The following is a 17,334-nucleotide window of genomic DNA, read 5'->3' as shown; positions in this document are numbered from 1 at the left end:
TCTATGCTCTCATGTTTCTGTAAAATCTATTCCCCAGATGGGAAGATATCACTTGTAATGAGATGTTGTTACACTTGAGACCATACAAGATGGTTGAGAACATTTTGTATAACTTGTGAAGATGTCAAATGACATGTTTTTTCAATGAATCGAAAGGTTTTTGTATAGCTTGGTTCTTGTTTTAGGTTCTCATCAAATGAGAATTTAAGGATCACTGATTATGGGATGTGTGTAATTTACTGGTCTTACAATGCTATCCTCACAGTAGTATTTGTTATTAGCCAGATGCAGTTAAAGGGATCGTACAGTTCTGGTGGAGACGTAATTTCAGGTTTCTAACATTTTTTGGTGAGATAATGAGAAACCTCTTATAAAATATGAAAGAGCATGTAATTCTATGAGGAATTCAACGTTTATTTGATGACAATTGGTTATGGAATGGCTGAGATATCCAAAAAAGAGCGATTCTAATAAAGTGTGGAACCCACACTTTATTACGATCGCTTTGTTTTACTTTGTTTTTGGATGTTTCAGGTATTCCAAACCCGATTTTCATCAAATAAACTTTGAATTCCTCTTCAACTGGTATGCTCTGTACTATATAATAAGTGTTTTCTTGGTATCTTGCAAAAAGTTAAAAACCCAATTCTCATCTCCACCAATACTGTACTACCCCTTTAAAGTGAGACATGTTTGGAGTGGCAGGGGTTGGCAGACTTCCAGTGTTTGTTGGCTCGTAAAACACTCCGCAAAGTAAATGGTATCTACTCATTCTCGGGTTATGCTGCTCAGTGCACAACTTGAATTACTGTATTCCAACATTCCCAGTACTCCAGATGGCTATGTGAGCATGGGACCATTGCGAGTATTGCGAGATAGCACGCCAGTACCTATTAGTATATTACCTCTTTCTACTCTGCTGGGCCCAGTGTGACAGTGTTGTTTGAATGTTGTAACTGCCAGATGCCGAGTTCCAACCCCAAGAGGAGGATAGCGACGATGAGGAAACTATCGATGTGGAGGAGAAGCAGGCGGCCAAGGACCGGCTCGAGTCGGGCGTGGACGAGGTTGAGCTCCTGCAGCGAGAGAGCGAGCTTCCCATCGAGGAGCTCCTCAGCTCCCTGCAGGAGGCCCAGGAGAAAGAAAGGAGGCGGCGAAGCTCAGGGAACAGTGACAAGTCCAAGCAGTCGGAGGACCAGCCAGATGGATCTCTCAGGGATATGGTATGTGACGGCTCTTTTTCTTACAGTTCCATTAGCTTGAATCTTTGTTTGAGCCATATGTAAACCATGCTTTGAAGCTATGTAAAAAACCTTTCAAAAAATGACAGAGAATTAACTTAGGAAATGAATGTTGCTTCTGGTGCATGTATTTATGTTTATCCCTTGGGCTATTTGACCATTTTTATTGTGTATGTGTTGTGTGAACTCTCATTACAGACATCTGTTAAAACTGAAGATAAAATTCTCCAACCATTATCTGTCTTAATATTTCATTCATCAGGCCTCATCATCAGAGAGCAAGACTGCTACAGAAAGCAAAGATGATGAGGACTTTTCTGCGGATGACGACCGAGAGGAGCGTAAGTACACCAGAAAACTTCAAAAAAAGTAAAACTTTGTATATTAAGACATGGACTTTAAAAGTGGGTAGAGGTCCACTGAATTTCATAATCTCTCTCTTGATGTGTGTGTGACTGCCAAATCCTGTGAAGTGAACAGAATTTTTGTGATTTGAATCAAACAGAAAACACAAATCCTGTGAATTAAACAAGAATTGTTGATATTTCAGACTTGACTTTCTTTCTGTACAAAGTGAGTATGTTCAAAAGGGACATGGAAATGAACTTTCCACTATGTATCCCTGAAATGTTGAAAACAGATGAGTAGACCTGCTTTATGAGTTATGATAGTCGAGCATTTTTATGCCTCCGCCAACGAAGTGGCCGGAGGCATATGTTTTCGGGTCGTCCGTCCGTCCGTCCGTACGTCCGTCCCGTTTTGTTTTTGTCGATCTCTCAAGAACCGTGAGGTGGTTTTGTATCAAACTTGGTATGAGGGTATATCCTGGGGGGATAATACTTTGTTTGGATTTTAGGGTCACGGGGTCAAAGGTCAAAGGTCACAGGTTATTTTGTGAAAAAAGGTTGAAATTTCATGTTTTTCTCCATATCTCGCAAATGGTTCAAGGTATCTTCATGGAACTTAGTATATATGCATGTACCAATGGGCAGTGATTATCTAGGGAAGTTGGGGGTCATGGGTCAAAGGTCAGGGGGTCAAAGGTCAAGGTCAACTCCTCAAAATATCACTACTTTCCTTATATTTATGCAATGCCTGAAGGATTTTTTTTTAAAACTTGATGTATGCATGTATAACCCAATATATATTCTGTGGGAAGTTTCTTGCCAAAAGGTCAAAGGTCAAGTGAAAGTGCTAAATTGCTCTTCTTCCTCCATATCTCAAAAGTAACTCAAGGTATTATCATGAAACTTACATATTTATGCATGTTCTACCTAACAGTGATTATCTTTGGAACTGTGAGGTCAAAGATCAAAGGCCAGGTTTAGATACTATTTTACCATTTGATACTGAAATTATACTTTTTCTCAATACCTTGAAAATTACTCAATGCATAAACTTATAAAAGGGTCAAAAGTCAAGTAAAAATCATCAGTTCCCCCAAATACCTGCACTCTGACATTTTAATCATTCATCCAATTGAACCTAGTTCTAGGAAAGTGAACATTCAGCACATTTGCGCAAACCTGTCATTTTAATATTTTGCCAATTGTGTGAAACTGTCATCACACATTGTCAAGACATTGTACTATAGACCTATTAGGAGAACCATGCATTATTGCGGAGGCATACACCAGTCGCCGTAGCGACATTTCTAGTTTTTTTTTCTACAAATGTTTTCTGTCTCGGATATATGTATCACAACATTACAAAATGCCAGTTTCTATGTGTGCATATGACACTACTGCAATCAAACTTTTTATCTCTACTTTCAGAGATCGATGATGAGGAAACCCTAGACGAACAGGAGGAAGCCGAGGGCGCTGTTGATCACAAAGCAGAGCTCGACGACCTCGCTGCCGAGGGGGAAATCCCCATTGAGGAGCTTCTAAAGCAGTACGAGGGTGCCTACGCCGAGGACTTTGAATTGCCTGACTCTGGTGATGAGAGTGAGGAAGAAGAGGAGCTAACATCTGAAGGTTAGCCTGGAATATTCTTGAGACAGTGCTGTAAAACACAATATTTTTGCGGCATTAAATTTTTGTGAATTGGAGCTGACAGTCTTTTTTCGCGACGTGAAATTTTTGCGAGTTGCTCTTAACATGCAATGCATATAGTGTAGACAAGAACTTTCATGTGCATTTTAATTTCGCGAATCTTGGCTCTCGCGAAATTCACAAAATTAGAATGCACCCAAACATTCCTCGTTTTACAGTACATGTACGAGGTGTATTTGTATTCTTCTCTTCTCATATCCATCTGTAGCGGATGTCCAACATGTGTGCTTCAGTATTCATATCTTATCATATCCGTCTGTAGTGGATGTCCAATGTGTGTGCTTCATTACAGTCCATAAAAAGATAGGACCCTTTTACAGAAACATAAATCATTCTTATTATACCCCCGCCAAACGAAGTTTGAAGGGGGTATATAGGAATCAGCGGACGGTCGGGCGGTTGGGCGGTCGGGCGGTCGGTCCGTTGCAAATCTTGCGTCGCGAACTACTTCCTCAGTTTTCAACCGATTCCCATAAAACTTGGCACAGATGTGTGCCTTGGGTTGTAGATGTGCAAGACGTATTTTTTGACAGTACCCAAAAGTACGTTGCCATGGTAACGGCATATTATGGGCAAAAATGGGTACAAATCTTGCGTCGCGAACTCCTCCCACAGTTTTTGATCAATTTTTATGAAATTAAGTACAGATGTTCATCTGAATATGTTAATGTGCAAGACACATATTTCCGCAGTGGCAAAAAGTGCGTTGCCATGGTAACGGCATGTTATTGGTAAAATATAGGGCAAAATGCTTCATGGCAAAACTGCTTCATCAGTGTTCTTCCAATTCTCATGGAATTCATATTGAATGTTTGTCTTAGGATATAGGTCAGCATGACACATTTCTTGACAGTGACAAAAAGTATGTTGCCATGGTAACAGCTCACATATTATGAGCCAAAATGATGGAAAATTTTTGTGTTGCAAACTACTTCCTCAGTTTTTGCCCAATTTCCATGAAACTTGGTACAGATGTGTGCCTTTGGTTGTAGATGTGCAAGACGCATTTTTCGACAGTACCCGAAAGTACGTTGCCATGGTAACGGCATATTAATGGCAGAAGATCAAGGAAAGATCTTGCGGATTTAACTACTTCCTCAGTTTTTTGACCAAAGCTTATGAAATGTTGTTTTTGACCAAAGCTTATGAAATGTTGTTTGGCGGGGGTATAACCAGTCGCTGTAGCGACATTTCTAGTTGATTTTATTTTTGCACAACAATTTCCATGGTCTAAATGAAGGTGATGTACACTTGTACACAAATGTTGCTACGTCTGTGTGGTTAGAACTGAGTGATCTTTGGCTCTGATCTGGTAAAGTGTGCATTACTTTCAAAGGTCATTGGTTGGGACCATATGAAATGGGAGTCAGAAACGACATGATGTCCTTTGATGAATACTCTGGTTTCTTCTGTTTTTCTGCACAACTAACACAATGTTCATGCTGAAACATTTGAGTGATTTCCAGGATTTAAAAAAAGATGGATTATAAAGCAGACATTAGAACAACTATAATCCTATAACTCTCCTCTTAACCCTAAAAAGACTGGGCTATTTTGGTAGCTCGAAAGACTGGGGGGGGGGGGGGGGGGGGGGGGCCTCAAGGGCCCCCCCTAAGATCTCGGCCGTGGATCGCGCGATCGTCGCGGAACTTTGCACAATGGTAGTGTGCGATGTAATCTACAAGATCGTGTTTTTAAATTTTAAAAAATAGTCTTCTCTTATTTTATTTTGATTAATTATGATAATTTATGCGAGAAATCAGAATCTTTCATCTAAATCAGTAAATAAAGCTCCAAAAGTGCTCATTTTTGGTATAATTATTCTTTGTGGCATTCTTAGCAAATGTACTTGAAAAAAAATTCGGTATCAAAATTAATTTCTTATTTATTTTATTGTTTCATGAATTTCTTATGTATTTCCTTGTTTTTTCGACCTTTTGTTTTTGTTGTTTTTTGTAACAAAATTTGTCACAGACACTTTTTGAAGCATAATACTCCTAAAACAAACTAATTTTAGCCATTGAGAGTAAAAATAAGCATATTTTTATGAACCATGTGAAAAAACTCAATTTGCATTGACTTTGTACACAAAATCAAATTTTTTAGCCATTTTTGGCCTCACATGCATGTACAAAAAGTCATGTAACTTCAGAACCGTACCCCCAGGCGTCACAAATTTGGTGTCAAAATGTGCGGGGAAACTCAAAAGAAAAAAGTCATGGAGCATCGCGGCGAGAGCATTGTGTGTTGCAGAGTAATCGTGCAAAATGTCGAGGGGGGGCCTCCGAGGCCCCCCCACCCCCAGTGCAGTTAGGGTTAAATTAGAATCAGTAGTTATGGAGTAGGGATGGATGGAAAAAGCTAGTGTACCCAAACACCTCAAGCATGTACTCCTGTTTTCTCTTTCTCTGTGTCCTGTAGAGTCCTCTTCAGAGGAGGAGGAGGAGGAGGAAGAGGAAGAGGAAGAAGCAGGAGGCGAAGGGGAAGATGAGCTGAAAGACGTCGGTATGGAGTACCTCATCAATCCCGACAAAGAGAAGGAGGAGTCTATGGAAAAAGCATCTCAGGTAACTATCCCTGCCTACTCCGAGTAGCTCAAGTCTCCATGTGGAGTTGTAGGCATAGTAGATATCTGTAAAATGTCATGTTCACACCAGTGTCCATTTGTTGTCCGAAATCCAGGTACAGAGCTGTGTTCTATGTTTGCAACAGAGAAATGAAAATAGTTTGTCTCTTAGTTTCTTCTCTGTGAGAATGATTTCTCAGATGCAGTCAACCTGAATGTAGAGGAATTCATTCAAAGTTCCATCATATGTGACTCTGCACCTCAAAACAAACAAAAAGTCGCCAGACATGAATTTTTAGTTAAGACCATATTCTGAAAGAGCAGACTTTAAGCTTTAAAATGATGTATAACTCAAATCAAATGGACTCTACTAACCTATCTAAATATTAGAAAGAAAGCACAAACTCAGGAAAAGTGTGAACTGAGAAAAGAGGCTCTGAAGTACAGTGTCTATTCAAGCGCTTAATCTTTACCAACCCGTGCTGGCTGTGCGATGAATGGGACAAAAAACAGGAAGTAAACCACCAGAATAACAACAATGACGTGATTATCAGATTAAACTGAAATTGAGCATGCCTCATTAACACATTCTGTCCATAATTAATGTCAACTTTCAAAGCAGTAGCATTATCCTTTCAAAAGTTACTAGAGTTGCAAGTGAAGAGAGTGGACAAGGTTTTTCAGAATGAAAAAAGGATTCTAAAGACACACCTAATCACACAATTCTACCAAAAATGTTTGAGATAAACTGCTAAAAAACACACTTTCCTGCCCGTTTTATGATACCAAATTTAAGCATAATGTAAAAGAAGACCCGCTCTTTCAGAAAATATGAAAAAGTCAAGTTCGGCTAGGTTGACCCATATTCACTTATTTTCAGTCCTCACGCAAAATCAGTGTGTGCGACTTTATGTTCGTTTTGAGGTGCACAGTCACATATCTTGTTTGTGGCTGGAACTCAAGATTTTTCAATCAAGGATATGTCAAACTGGTAGTACAGTTAGCTTTGTAGCTGCATGTTTTGATGATTTGATCAATAGCAACATAGCTCAGTTGTTGATACTTTTTGCTATTCTGCAGACACCATGAAAAATGGACCATGGCACTAAGCAAGAATTGTGCAGAATTTTATATCTCGGAAAGGATTTCTATTATATATATCTCAAAGCTACGAAGTTCTTTTAAGAGCAGGTCAATCTTGGTCCAATAAAATTCCCTTTGATGCTGTGCTTGGAAATTTTACTTGAAGTGAACATCTCTGATTGTCATAGACAGGGCTGTTGTATTGAACAAAATGCTCACGATGCTCTCTCCTCTATTCTCTTGTTTAGGAAAAAACTGATGACTCTGGGCCAAACAAGGAGATCACTGACATAGCCGCAGCTGCCCAAAGCTTGCAACCAACAGGGTACACACTCTCAGACACACAGGTTAGTAAGAAAGTAGACATCTTTTTTTTTGTTGAAGGTTATTTTTGTGCGTGTCTCCTGCTGTCTTTACAACTGTTTCAAGTGTTAGTTTCCTCCAAGTGAAAGTCTCATGTAAGCATACTCAATATGATAGGGACTCGCATGAATAATTTTGATGTCAAATGCTGTCCCGCAATCAATGATTTCGTTCATGATGGTGTAGGCTATAGAACTCCTGTTCATGTAAAAATGCCAATTTTATGTGATCAGCAAATTTCATTTTGACAGAATTCATCCAATGGCTCAAATTCTGGATAGAGACTCTGTGTCATCAAGGTGTTCTTCGAAGAAATTTTCTTGTCTTTGTCTTTTTCCAATATGCACAAAATAAAGAGTCAGGATTGCTGCAGTCTGTTGCGACATTATGAAGTATATAGTCCTACTTTTCAACTAACTTGTTAGAACATGCTGTATACTGCCCAAAAATCTGAATCAGTGGTCATATGTTGCATAAACATATTTTACTGCTCTGCGCATGTTTAGAGAACCACAAGATCTTGATGTCTCGCACACATCATATGTTATAGATTTGAAATGGTGTATTCATACCTGAAGCATGATCCAGTTTATATGTGATCTGAATCTGCCGTGTGCATAGACCTAAGGCCCATTTCTTCTATGCCGCATCGAATGTCATGGATTTAGAAAGATCTGCTGACACCTTAAACTTGGTCCAGTTTTATGTCTGGTGTGAATCTTTCCGTATGCACAGGTGAAGACCAAAGTCCCATTCCTTCTGCGCCACAAGCTGCGGGAGTACCAGCACATTGGGCTGGACTGGCTGGTCACCATGCATGAGAAGAAGCTGAATGGCATCCTGGCCGATGAGATGGGCCTTGGCAAGACCATCCAGACCATCGCTCTCTTTGCCCATCTTGCCTGTGAAGACGGTGAGCTGCTTGCCAAGGTTTTTCATGAAATTTGGGTTCCCTGTCCCCCCAAAGTTATGTGTTGCTTTGATCATGTCTACTTGCAGGGTTTTGTTTGGCTGTGTGGACATCGTGTTGGTTACTTTAACTTTGGAGCTTTGCCTATCCTTTCCTCCTGTTTTGTCCTTTCAAAAGTAGAAACGAATGAACATAGTTGTATTGCTGTTTCCAGTTCACTAGTGCATAAAGAAGAGCTCTCAGTATTATATATATATATATTTTATTTATTTTTTTTTTTCAGTTTCAAAAATGAATGTGGCGAATCTGTAAAATGTGAATTTGAATGGGCAAACCTCTTTGAGCAGGTTCTACATATCAATGCTTGCTGACTGACTGGAAATGTTTTGCTCATGGATGATTTTGCAGCGTGCTGGGGACCCCACCTGTTGATAGTACCCACCAGTGTGATGCTGAACTGGGAAATGGAGCTGAAGAAGTGGTGCCCTGGCTTCAAGATCCTCACCTACTTTGGTAGTCAGAAGGAGAGGAAACAGAAGAGACAGGTCAGTTGTCAGTCTCGCTTGCTTGTTGCAAGAAAGCAATCTCTAATTTGACTGACTGTTGGATAAGTCCTCATTCTTGACCCTTCTCCGAGAAGGATATTTCCATGGACCTTCCACAAAGGCAAAGCAGTGGGATGCAAGTTTGTGAATTTCACACTCTAAGGTATAGTTAAAGTTTTTCTGAGATGACAATTTGTTGGACATGTTGTGCATTCCATATTCCGAGACCATTAATGTCCTGAGGTTTAGCGCACCCACCTATCGCCTTCAGTGATTTGCTGGGTGCTATCCAACCTCAAAGAGAAACTCTGTTGCCAATACCCAGGGACTGTCTGCACCATCAGACTCGTGGGGAAGTTTCTTCAGAGACAAAATCCTCTGTCATGCCACACAGAACCCTTAATCACTTCTCAGGGCACAGTCAGATCCTGTATATGTGTTGTTTTTTAATGTATGTCTTCCTCACTTTCCCAGTTTACAGGGATATGAGAGTTCAGAGTTTAATCTAAATTTCAGACATTCTTTCTCTGCCCAAACCCTATTTTTAAAACTTTTTGCTTCAAAAGTTTCAGACGTTTTTCTGCAAGTACTCTCACACCCCTTCATTTGTAATGCATCGCTTTGCTGATGCTTTGGAGATCGGGGCATCTAGTGCGAAGAATCTGTGAGAGTGTGAAATGAAACTTCTTAATTTCCATGTCCAATGGAAGGTGTACTTATGACTTATGATTTCCTCCTTTTGATTCTCACGATGTAGGGCTGGACCAAGACCAATGCCTTCCACGTCTGCATCACATCCTACAAGCTGGTCATTCAGGACCATCAGTCATTCCGCAGGAAGAAGTGGAAGTACCTTGTCCTGGACGAGGCGCAGAACATCAAGAACTTCAAGTCCCAGAGGTGGGCCTAGTTTGCCTCAAATAATTATAAAAGCTTCCCTGTCTTACACTTGAGTCGAAACATGTTTGTGTGTTGCAGTGCATCCCATGTTACTGTCCATGCCATGTATTTCGCAAGCGTTAAATTTTGCCAGACGTGACTTGTAAGACAGTTACGTAGGTGGCTAAATTCACAGTTGAGAACCACAGAAAAGGGATGGGAAATTACTGTAATTCCTTTTCCAGATGTGAAGTTAGTGTCTTTCCCATCTTAGAGACACTATGATTTGCTTTGTGTTACGGGATGCAATATTTTAGAATATTCATTTCACAGTTCCCTGGTCACCAAAGTGAAGCCACAATGACATGTGTGGCATAGACAGTACACTTTATAGAGAAGAATTAAGGGTTGACACTACCTCCAATATGTGAGTCCAATTTTTTGTGAATAAGGACTTCCCGGCGATTTTGTGAGTGGTTAAATTAATATTGGTGGAGTACAGTACTGAATGAAGAAAATGTATGCTTGCATGCCACATTCATGTCAGGATCAGTGTCAATATTTTTTGCCAGTCTTTAAATTCGCGAATAGCACCTGACTCTCGCAGTTGGGGAAAATGAAACCCTCACAAGATATTCAGTGGATATAGTAGTTCTCTGGAAAATTAGAGCTTCCGCAAATACTTGTGCCATAAGGACATAATTGAATTTCCATGCCAATAATTATATTAGAGGTAAAGTTAATGATGCCAACCCTGTTAGGTTTGACCTCTCACTGTAAGTATGCACTCGTCCATTCCAGGTGGCAGACTCTTCTGAATTTCGGCAGCCAGCGTCGCCTCCTGCTGACCGGCACTCCGCTCCAGAACAACCTGATGGAGCTGTGGTCACTCATGCACTTCCTCATGCCTCACGTCTTCCAGTCGCACCGGGAGTTCAAGGAGTGGTTCTCCAATCCCCTGGGCGGCATGATCGAGGGCACGCAGGAGTACAACGAGGGCATCGTGCGAAGGCTACACAAGGTGAGAGAGCCTGGAGAGGAGACTAGAGACTGAGAAGTGAGGGGTGGTGGTGTGTTGCACCATCAGCATGTTGTACTTATTCCTTGCGCTGTATACAAAGCAAACATCCTTGTGATTTCTTGGTATTATCAGACTTTTTAGGAGAATTGGGATTTAATACCATTAATGATCCCTTGTAATTTCCTTATAATTAGGCTTGTTTTGAGTGCAGAGTTCGAGTTCTATCAGAAAAAAATATTAAGAAAAAGGTCTTGACCTTTTATGTTCAAATTTTGAAATGCTATGAAAGTGAATTTGATATCATGTGACAGAAGGTTGATGTGATGAACTATGCACATAGATGTGACATTGCTCTGAATTGTGGTGAATGAGATTGTCTGTTGTACTGTCCTCAACATGCAGTATTTTGATTAAGTTGGTTTTAAAGAAATCATTGGAACTATATTGCAGTGATGATTTTGCCTTGTAATGATGCATCCCTCATATGCTGGCTTAAGTGTGACTTTCAAGTCACGTGAAGGGAACCACATTGTATTCGTACTGTCTGAACAAGGCTCAATTTGTTAGACTTGTCACCTTATATTGCCATCCTGTAGATGTGTTCATACTACTGCAGCTATCAATACAATCCAGTAGACTAGCAGTTTCAGTCAACATGGTACTTGTTCAGGGCTTTCTAAAATTTAGTCTTCAGCAACTGGCTCTAAACGTTGGTAAAACAGCTAAATAAGATAAGGGTAGGTGTAAGCTACTGCTGCTCAACAGCTTAAGAGAAACTTGTAAAGCTACATGTCAATATTTGACCAGAAACTCCTCTACTCATTCTCGTGCATCTGCTGTAGAAGGTAAAGTTTTGCTAGCAAGGCAGTATTGAAATGAAGTCATGACAAGTCATTGAATTCTGCTGCCAAAGCAGTGATGCAGAGAGGTGATATCACACGACTGTCTTGTCTTTGCCTGCGCCAGGTGTTGAGGCCGTTCCTACTGAGGCGACTGAAGAGCCAGGTGGAGAAACAGCTCCCCCAGAAATACGAGCACGTCATTCGATGTAGGCTGTCCAAGAGGCAGAGATACCTGTATGATGACTTCATGTCACAAACCAAGTGAGTTCTCCATCCGACAGAGATGCCAACTGTTACCTTTTTCTTTCTTCCTTTTTTTTTTTCAGAATTTCATACTGTTTTATATATCTCTGAAAATAAATAGGATAGGATGCATGCAGCTACTTTTTTTAATCTCAAAATTGCATATCTTACACAGGTCTGTCACAGGAAAGGTACAAGTACATTTTTTTTTCCTTCACCAAAAAAAAATGCTTTTTTCCACTCAGAATACTGCATTACTGTTTACCACGTTGCCAGCCCTGATCCAGGAGGATGTCTATCATAGTGTGTATTTGTCTGTTATGTTATAAAGTCTCTGGGCTCCTCCTTCAAGACTGTCAGAATCAAGGGCATGGATTGAAAATGTTCACAAAATTTTTGAAATATGAGGCCAGCATTCAACTATGCCGTAAAATCTAGTCCGCTTTACAACAGATCCAGCTCTGACTGAAAACTAAATAATGCAATCAGCTACAGGGCACCAACCAAAATGATAGCGTAACAATGCAGGGAAGTTGAGTCTCTTGATAAATGGTTGCTTGAGAATTCAGCTTATACTTATGTTTTCTTCAAGTTCTCAGGATAGTATTGACAGATTGAGATATGTGAGTAGTACATATTTCTTCTGTGGTCAGTATGCTTAAAGACATTCTTGCAATAATCACTTGTATTTCCTTGTTTGGCCAACAGGACCAAAGAGACGCTGGCCACTGGTCACTTCATGAGCGTCATCAACGTCCTGATGCAGCTGCGGAAAGTCTGCAACCACCCAGACCTGTTTGAGCCCCGCCCCATCAGGTCCCCGTTCATCATGACTGGCCTGTTGTACTACACCGCCTCCCTGGTCCATCGGGTGCTGGAGTATAACCCCCTACAGGTTAGTGTTAGGCTCTTTTGGTAGCCCGAACAGACTGAGGCAAAGGTACTGTAGGTTCACAGTACCTTGTACATGTGTTTGGTGTGTAAGGTTATGAGAAGTGATATTCTTCCACAGATGTATGGAAGAGGAGAATGGAATGATGTCATCGGCATTGTTTTCAGGTATATTCATAATTCTCTTCTGCAGGGGTCGCACTTAACTTTTTTTTTAACTAGCCAGGCGGACTACTTAGAATCAATTTTGACACTGAAGCAATATTTTGGCTAGCCAGACGGACTAGTTACTTCAGAATTTTATGATTTTTAGCTAGTCCGACATGATTTTGGGTGGCCAATGGCCAGCGGACCATCGCCAATTTCGAACCCTGGTTAGAATGGAGAGGAGGGTAACAGAATCCCAATTAAGTAAGTTAGATAGCTAGCTAGTTACTTCCTGTGGTCAGTTACTTCGTTTAATAATAATAATAATAATAATAATTGATATGATTTATATAGCGCCAAATCCACTCTGCAGAGTGCTCTAGGCGCGGGAGGAAGAGAAAGTGAAGGAGATAAAGGACATACAAATATCAAATACATGTAATGAGTAATCAAATTGAGTTTAATAGGTTAGTCAGTAGTCAGTCAGTCAGATGGTTATATTGTCTCTAGTAGGCTCTTCATTTCCTTGTAAAGCAGTCAGAATGTTGCAACTGATTAACAAATTGCCTTACATTGATTGAAATATGCACCAAATTAATCAGTGTTTTAGTAGTAGTGATGAATTAAAACAAAAAAAATTGCTGGCATACATACTCGGGCTGGATTCAAACCAGTGATCTTCTGATAACTGGACAGGCGTTTTCTGGACCACTGAGCTTCCACCCGACAACCAGTGCTGGTTCTAATCCTTACAGCATGCAGTGTGTACTGCATATCTATTCAAATTAATAAATTCTTGCGTCAAGTTGTTTTTTCGTGCAACTGATTGGCAAATTGCCCTGTATTAACGTAAATGTAAATGTTATTGGTTGCTTCTTTGCCTCTTCTTAACCCAACAGCATGTGAGTTTGCAGGCACTAAACCTGTGTATAGCTGACCTGGAGATCTCCATGCCAGCCTACGGCGCACACAGAACCTGCCAGCTGCAGACACCACGCAAGTTGATAGAGGAGATAGACTCCGCCCCAGACCCTCCCCCAAGGCCGCCAAAGGTCAAAGTGAAGCCAGGCAAACTCTACCCGTCCTCCATGGCTCTTCAGGCTCAGAAGGAAGGTAGTGAAAATATGTATTTATTTCCATGTGCATGAATTTTTTTTGCAAATTTTGCAAGGAGCTACAATTCACAAAAGTAAAAATGCACTTCAAAGTTTTGTCTACACAATCCAGTACTTGCAGTATTCTCATATGTTTTCTTGGGTGGCCATTCACAATTGTTTTTGGTTATACAGTATATTGTGCTGTGTCTTTCAGGAAAGAAAAAAAATGTTTTTTTTTCCTACCAAAAATATGCCATTTGAGCCCTCAGAATGCAGCAATGCTGGTGACAAGGTTGGCATCCCTATCATTAGCAAGGCACTTAATCCTCATACCTAATCTTTTGGCTGGGACCTTTGCCATCAATCCAAAATTGCTGTCTGAAATTCTTTGCTTCATAAGCAGTCATGCCAGGCAAATCAATACCTCAAAGGACACATGAATGTGACACCTTGTCAATCAAACCAATTTCGTGTTTGATCACTGTTGATATGACATGGGTTCAAACTGGCACAAAAAAAAAAAAAAAGATAGAAAGTTAGGATACCATCATTGATAGTTCATGGAAAGCTTGCAGTGTAGGGTTTGATGGGTCAGGATTCAGCAAAAGTTGCTTTGAAGTCAATCTATAGGTGCAAATGAATATCAGCAAAAGAACTTACTGGAATCAATCATATATTTGTATTAACGTTTTGAAATCTTAAAGGGGCATTCCGGACGATTTTCATAATTTCACATCATGTAATACATAAATCGACAGCTCCATGTATAGATTTGTGGAATTTATTCTGGTCCTTGAGCAGAGAAACCAATAAATTGAAAATCTTAAACAAATTACACTGAACAGTGTTGATGACATCAGAGCCTCATATATTTCAGAAATGTAGCAGTGTAATTCCATTACAATACCGCTTGCTCAACAAGTTCACCTGTAAAAAATCTATGCATGCCTTCTTCTTTTGTTCTGCTTCCTTGAGCCCCAAGTCATGCATTCTTATGGTGAGGCTGACATGTCATCATCCTTGTTCATTGCAATTTGTTACAAATTTTGAAAACATTCTCATTCCTTATCCGAGTCACTATAAATTCTGAAACTCTGTACTCAGTTTGACTAATTTATAGTTGTTCAAATGTAAAAGTCTGAAAATCATCCGGAGGTCTCCTTTAACCCTAAAAAGATTGGGCTATTTTGGTAGCTCGAAAGACTGGGGGGGGGCCTAAAGGGCTCCCCCTTAAGATCTCGGCCGTGGATCGCGCGATCGCCGCGGAAATTTGCACAATGGTAGTGTGCGATGTAATCTACAAGATTGTATATTTAAATTTTCCAAAATAGTCTTCTTTTATTTTATTTTGATTAATTATGCTAATTTATGCGAGAAATCAGACTTTTTTATCTAAATCAGTAAATAAAGCTCCAAAAGTGCTCATTTTTGGTCTAGATATTCTTTGTAGCATTCTTAGCAAATGTACTTGAAAAAAAATTCGGTATCAAAATTAATTTCTTATTTATTTTTTTGTTTTATGAATTTCTTATGTATTTCTTTGCTTTTTCGACCTTTTGTTTTTGTTTTTTTTTTCAGCAAAATTTGTGGCAGACCCTTTTTGAAGCATACTACTAAAACAAATTGATTTTAGCCATTGAGAGTAAAAATAAGCATATTTATATGAACCATGTGATAAAACTCAATTTGTATTGACTTTGTACACAAAATCACATTTTTGAGCCATTTTCGGTCTCACGTGCATGTACAAAAAGTTATGTAACTTCAGAACCGTACCCCCGGGCGTCACAAATTTGGTGTCAAAATGTGCGGGAAACTCGAAAGAAAAAAGTCATAGAGCATCGCGGCGAGAGCACTGCGTGTTGCTGAGTAATCGCGCGAAATGTCGAGGGGGGGGGGCCTTTTAGGCCCCCCCCCCAGTCTTTTTAGGGTTAACCCTAACTAGGCCGGGCTATTTAGGTAGTTGATAGAGCCGGGGGGGGGGGCCTCCCAGGCCCCCCCTCCAGATCTCGGCCTTCGACCGCGCGATCGCGACGAAAATTGGCACACACATTGCCTATGATGTAATCTAAAATACCATGAAGTTAATTTTTCAAAAAATCATCATTTATGCTAAATTATGCTAATTTATGCATGATGATGCATAAAATCAGACTATTTGGTATAAATCACAAAAAAAGCTCAAAACAGGCACATTTTATGTGTAAATATTCTTTTTAGTGTCCTCAGCAAATGCAATAAAAAAAAATTGTGATATCAGAAAAAGTTCTTATGTATTTTATTGTTTTTTGAATTTCTTATGTATTTCTTTGTTTTTTTCGACTTTATGTTATTCATTGTTTTTTCGATGAAATTTGTCTGCGACATCGCTCTGAACAAGAAAATATGTTATTCATTGATTTTAATCAATAAAACACCAAAATAATCACGCTTTTATGAAATTTGCCAGTAAGCACAGTTTGCATTGAAATTGTACACGAATTAACGTTTTTGAGCAATTTTTGGTCTGACATGCATGTACATATTTATGCGTAACTTCAGAACCGCGCGCCCGCGCGTCGCAAATTTGGTGTCAAAAGACGCGGGAGACTCGAAAGAAAAAAGTCATGAAACATCGCGGCGATAGCTTTTTGCGATTGCGATACATCGCGCGGAATGTCGAAGGGGGGGGGCCTCCCCCCCCCCCCCCCCCCCCCCCCGGCCTAGTTAGGGTTAAGAGAGCCTAGGGTTTCATGGTAAACTTTGTGCTTGTCCTGCATGGTCAACTCTGGCAGAACTTGGATGGAGTTGAAATTAAATTTTGTGTCTGCTTTCTTTGCCGCGTGTGTTCCTGCCTCCAGCTGCAAGACAGAGCCCCTCCCAGGTGAACAGACCCAGTGACAGAGCTTCCCCCTCAGCAGTACAGGTACACGGTCGGGGCTCGCCTACCGTTGTCAGGGTAGCATCGCCCGTCAACAAGGGAGCACCGGGGTCTCCAGGTCTGACCCAGGTCCTCATTCGGTCACCATCAGGGGTGAATCTTCAGGCGAAAACACCAACTCCTCAAGGTATGGCTTGATTGCTCCTCACAATACAGAGACACACACCAGTAGGAGACCCTGCATCACAAAGTTAGGGCAGGTTCTGAGAGAGCAGACTCTTGAGGTTTGAAAATGATGTATAAGTCATTTATTATGCACTTTCCTAACCTATCTATTTAACGGAAAGAATATACACCTTGGAAAAGTGTTTACTGAGAAAAGAGGCTTAGTTCAGGACTATTCAAGTGCTTAATCTCACAAAGCTATGCCCTGTGCAATGAATCAGACAAAAACAAGATGTAAAATTTGTGTGTACACCATTTCTCTAAGTGTGTGCTTGTTACCTCCTGAACTCAATGCCTCTGGCAGTCACAGCATCTCCCTGTGCCTTCTGCCTCTGTTAGATCATGTACTGATTCCACTGATTTT

The 17,334-nt window shown here is 40.3% G+C and overlaps 1 protein-coding gene across 1 annotated transcript in view; it reads left to right on the top strand.

The window, feature by feature from the left end:
* Window positions 1-17,334, top strand: part of LOC139733006 (helicase domino-like) — a 77,193-nt gene that overhangs the window by 15,486 nt on the left and 44,373 nt on the right. The window contains 13 exon segments of the mRNA XM_071643849.1: window positions 964-1,223; window positions 1,504-1,582; window positions 3,017-3,220; window positions 5,720-5,865; window positions 7,196-7,294; window positions 8,046-8,223; window positions 8,629-8,765; window positions 9,523-9,665; window positions 10,446-10,665; window positions 11,632-11,768; window positions 12,459-12,645; window positions 13,688-13,901; window positions 16,726-16,932. Of these exon segments, the coding sequence (XP_071499950.1) occupies window positions 964-1,223; window positions 1,504-1,582; window positions 3,017-3,220; window positions 5,720-5,865; window positions 7,196-7,294; window positions 8,046-8,223; window positions 8,629-8,765; window positions 9,523-9,665; window positions 10,446-10,665; window positions 11,632-11,768; window positions 12,459-12,645; window positions 13,688-13,901; window positions 16,726-16,932 (2,211 nt within the window).

The sequence above is a fragment of the Diadema antillarum genome, unplaced genomic scaffold, assembly GCF_040938485.1.
Source record: "Diadema antillarum isolate AM-2024a unplaced genomic scaffold, OU_Dant_1.0 seq00000459_RagTag, whole genome shotgun sequence".
Lineage (NCBI taxonomy): Eukaryota > Metazoa > Echinodermata > Echinoidea > Diadematoida > Diadematidae > Diadema > Diadema antillarum.
The sequence above is the reverse complement of the archived record's forward strand: the minus strand, read 5'-3'. Positions and strand labels throughout refer to the sequence as shown.